Source organism: Ipomoea nil, unplaced genomic scaffold (assembly GCF_001879475.1).
Source record: "Ipomoea nil cultivar Tokyo-kokei standard unplaced genomic scaffold, Asagao_1.1 scaffold3314, whole genome shotgun sequence".
Classification (NCBI taxonomy): domain Eukaryota; kingdom Viridiplantae; phylum Streptophyta; class Magnoliopsida; order Solanales; family Convolvulaceae; genus Ipomoea; species Ipomoea nil.
Genome location: NW_017619742.1, coordinates 1,302,648 through 1,306,656, shown reverse-complemented (window position 1 = coordinate 1,306,656; position 4,009 = coordinate 1,302,648). Strand labels below are relative to the sequence as shown.

At 36.4% G+C, this 4,009-nt stretch overlaps 1 protein-coding gene across 1 annotated transcript; it reads right to left on the bottom strand.

Annotated features, from left to right (window-relative positions):
* Window positions 1-507: 507 nt before the first annotated feature.
* LOC109169595 (deSI-like protein At4g17486) lies at window positions 508-3,609 on the bottom strand. Its single transcript, XM_019318477.1, has 3 exons — window positions 3,073-3,609; window positions 2,018-2,305; window positions 508-1,028 (listed from the first exon to the last, which is right to left on the bottom strand). Exons 1-3 carry the CDS (start codon window positions 3,209-3,211, stop codon window positions 772-774), a joined length of 684 nt encoding a protein of 227 aa, XP_019174022.1. The 5' UTR covers window positions 3,212-3,609; the 3' UTR covers window positions 508-771.
* Window positions 3,610-4,009: the final 400 nt, after the last annotated feature.

Below are 4,009 nucleotides of genomic sequence, written 5' to 3'. Positions count from 1 at the left end.
GTTTTGGCACCACTCCACATCTCAACTATAAGAAACCGGGAGACGGAGTTATCCAAATAGCGCAGAGGTCAATTCGTTCTGCGCCGGACATATCATGTGCTCCAGCGCCACACCACAATTACAAACAACAAAAGATTCATAGTATCCTCCGACACAAAAACAAACCCACACATCTAATCCCACCAAATGCACATGACCAATCACTCTCAAAGCATTAATCCACACTTGGACTCCCGTTTCCTTTTCCAAGTCAATACTATGTACTAGACGGAGCAACCGTGTTGAGAACCTAGCTGAAAGTGTCAGTCCATAAACAATATACGATAAAGACATGTTAACTACCGAGCCACAGCATTCTAGGCAGGTATACAGTTCATTAACCTTACAAGTACTTATAAGTTCCAACAAAGAAATGCTAACTCAACGGGGGTATTTAGGACTACTGCTCTGGATAAGAAAGCCGGATACTCCCACATATCATTGTGTAAATGGTTTTACCTTAAGGAGTGGTGATTTCAAAACCCAATTCATAAGTGTCCATGTCAGTTCAGAAATCTTAGAATTTTGCACACTGGTGAAAATTTAAATGAGTTGCAAGCTAATTTACAGAAACAGAAAAGCCGCAGTGTTTTTCCAAGCAGCCTTTTCTGTTTTCATTTGAGGAAATGATAAATTAACCTACCAAGGAAACGGGAAGAACATCAAGATATTCATCCTACTTTTTTCCTTCAACTATATTCAAACCTGTTTAGTCCGGATATTAAAATGTCACTAAACCCCCATTGTAGAGGGAGAAGTGGAAGCAGAACGAATCAAAGACATGGATGGGGAATTACGGCTTCTCTGTCTTCTATTACTTGTTGCAGACCTCGTAGGACGAGGAGGCATGATATTGGTATTGGAAGAAGTTACAAACCTACTCGAGTGGCTTCTTAACTTTTTCTTGTCAGACAATCTATCTTCAGCCTTAACATGCCGAACTTTTGTCTCATTCAAGCCAGCTGGGAGGACACAATTGCAAAGAAAACCTTCAAAGTAGAACAGCAAAATAATTAAATAACCTATCATAAACTCCATACTGCAGTTCAAAATAATAATTTATCAAAGGATTATGACAAAAGGTACTAATTCCTTCATCACATATTAACCTACATCATGGCCACAGAGGTTAAAACATATATTATATTATTCCCATCCAAACAAGATCCATGCTTTCAGATAGCCTTTCCCAATTTTCAAAATGTATTAATTTATAATGAGCATGGTAAAGCGGGACCACCAAATAGGATATTACTTATGACTGCATGGACCATTATATCATAGACAAAGCATCCTAAGCAATGTGTATAGAAAGGAACCCGTCATCATTACACTCAGTTTTCAAAACCAAGAGAACTACTCTGAATATTTTAATGTGCATATAAAAACCAGTTTCTTTTTAGCATTTTGGTATAGCAGCAAAGACATTTTTTTTATAGGAACTCAATGAAGCTTATTCTTTACTCTATTCCCCAACCCCCTTCCCAAAAAATAATATAATAATAATACAGCACAAAAGTAAATGAAAAAGCAGCTGAAGCAAGCAAAGCAAAGGAAGAGGAACTCTAAAGCAAAAGGCAGTTTCTTACCCATTTCCTATTTAGAATTTCAGACTATGATAAAATAAAGAAATAATACTCCGCAGAAAACTACAATCCTGGAGAGTTAATCAACATAATAAAATAAACTATGCTAGTACTAGAAATATCAGTCTTTTTAAAACCTTTTCTTCCCCTATAAAAAAATTTGGCTAATCCCCAGGCCCCAGGCTTTGGACAAACACAATATAATGGCCATTAATTACAGATAGCACAAAGCAAAATGAGAATAATGGAGTGTTGGGTATCTATGACAAGAAACAAAATATGCATGTACTTGCATCACTCAACCAAAAAGAAGTTTTTAGTTTTTTTATTTGGCACTTGCTCAAAGGATAGGGATGGGGTGGATATATGAAACAAGGACAAATGTTTATTACCAAGACGAGCAAGCCGATTCACCCATCTGGGAATTGGTTTCCCTGTCAATCGGGTGCATACATCATTGCAAAAATGGTTGCAGTTTTTTGTGATGAGATTGTACGAGTTGCCACTATACTCCTCTGCAAGTTTCTCCATAAATGCACGGACCTCTTTCGGACCCAAGTCAGTTCTCCCAATGAGTATTGACTTTCTGAATGTGAATCCCGGGCACTGCTTTGGTTCTACTTCAAATATGCCAGTTGTGGAATGTTCATGTGCACCAAAACCATATTCAACCCCATGAACTATCAAAATAAGAAGATTTGTGTCACAAAATTTTGAGATCTTAATGGAAAAAAATTAATAACTGCATTTCCAAATTGTTGAACTTCTAAATCTTTCCTTATAATTAAGTCACCATTGAAAACAAAGCCATTTTGACTTACCTAACACACCAACAAATATTAGCAATATATATTACTGCATCAAAAACAGGAACTTGTGGTACAACCCTAGTCTAGCAATATATTCAATATTGTCCGCTCAGATAATTTTAACTTCAAATTAGACATTTCCATCAACAACATCAAGTAATTAGAACTTCCATGGAGACAGATTTTTATACCTCATTCACATAAACTAGTTCTCCCTACTACATTGCACAGAATGGCAAAAGCCAGTGCAATCCCCAAATTTTACATTCCTTACTATTCTTCAACGCAAGATAAATGAGACTATGCTTATAAAATTACTCATGTAGCAATGTTTTTTAAAAAAAAAAAAAATTTAAAAATGAAAAGTTAAAAACCCAGAAAATGAATTAAAAGCTAAACAAATCACCATATGATCTGCAGAAAAATACTAATAAGGATGCAAATCAACCAATTCCGAAAAATCCTGGCTCTTGCAACTAATTTACCAAAGACAAATCTAGACTTTCGCAAATTTCTACGGCCAAAAGGCGGCCTCAAATGGTTTTTTACCCACACAAAATAGTGACAGAAGAAGCAGGAAAAAAAAAAAGAGTAAAATTGTTACTACAAACAAAACAGAGTAAAACAAACAAACAAACCTTGGACGCCGGAGTGGTAAACCCCTAGGCCGAACCAGTAAGCGTAGCCATTGATTGGGGTGAGATCATATACGTTCAGGTACACCGGCACCGCCCCCGTCTTCCTTTTCCGGCTCAGTACTATCGTTTTGCACCACATCCTTCCTCTCCCTCTCTCCCTCTCTTTCTCTCTAAAACCAAACAGTGAATCGATAAATCTCGCTTTTCAAACAAAGCAGAACGGCTTTACAGCTGCAAATCCGCAAACCCGCTTAGGGATTCGCAAATCGCAGCTCTATAAATTCCGCGAATTTTCTTGGAAGCGTGAAGTCTCTATTCCTTCTTACACTTTTCGAGTGCTTGCCGTGAATTGCAAAATACGTATATATATACGAGTGCGTATACTTGAAATCTACACTTCGGCGACACGCGCGCATCAATTACAGTGAATTAATTATGCGATTATTCATATTTACGGTGGAGAATTAGCAGGAAAGAGAGTGATAAAGGGTTGGCGAGCGCAAAAAATGAGTGGAATCTGAATGTATATGCATTTTTAATTTAATTTGTGCAAATTACATGCCGTTATATATACGTCAACATTATCCAAATTCCTTCGGGTTTCCCGGCGACCCGATTATCCAACGACGTCGCTTCGCTTTGTATGCAGTTATGCACGCCGCGACCAAACTTTACTTAATGGTTTACTACTTTACTTCACGTGAACTCTGGACTTTGTGATTTCTAACGTTTACAACTGAGTTCGTTATTGTTTCTAGTGTAAATTGTGGTATTATTACATTTAGTTTTTTTAAAATAAAAATTAATTGTATTATATTATTGACTTTTACTCCGTATTTGTTTATTACATTTAGTTCTTTTTTAAATGTTATAATTACAACATTTAATAACTATGACTAACATATAATTTTATCATTCATTTAAAAAAGTTCGCAAG

Bases quoted from the DNA above. Each gene is read 5' to 3' on its own strand.
- LOC109169595 (XM_019318477.1), bottom strand. From the start codon at position 3,211: ATGTGGTGCAAAACGATAGTACTGAGCCGGAAAAGGAAGACGGGGGCG. The intron at 2,306-3,072 runs GTTTGTTTGTTT...TTATTTTGATAG, and splicing joins TTACCACTCCGGCGTCCAAG to TTCATGGGGTTGAATATGGT. The intron at 1,029-2,017 runs GTAATAAACATT...TCTACTTTGAAG, and splicing joins GAATCGGCTTGCTCGTCTTG to GTTTTCTTTGCAATTGTGTC.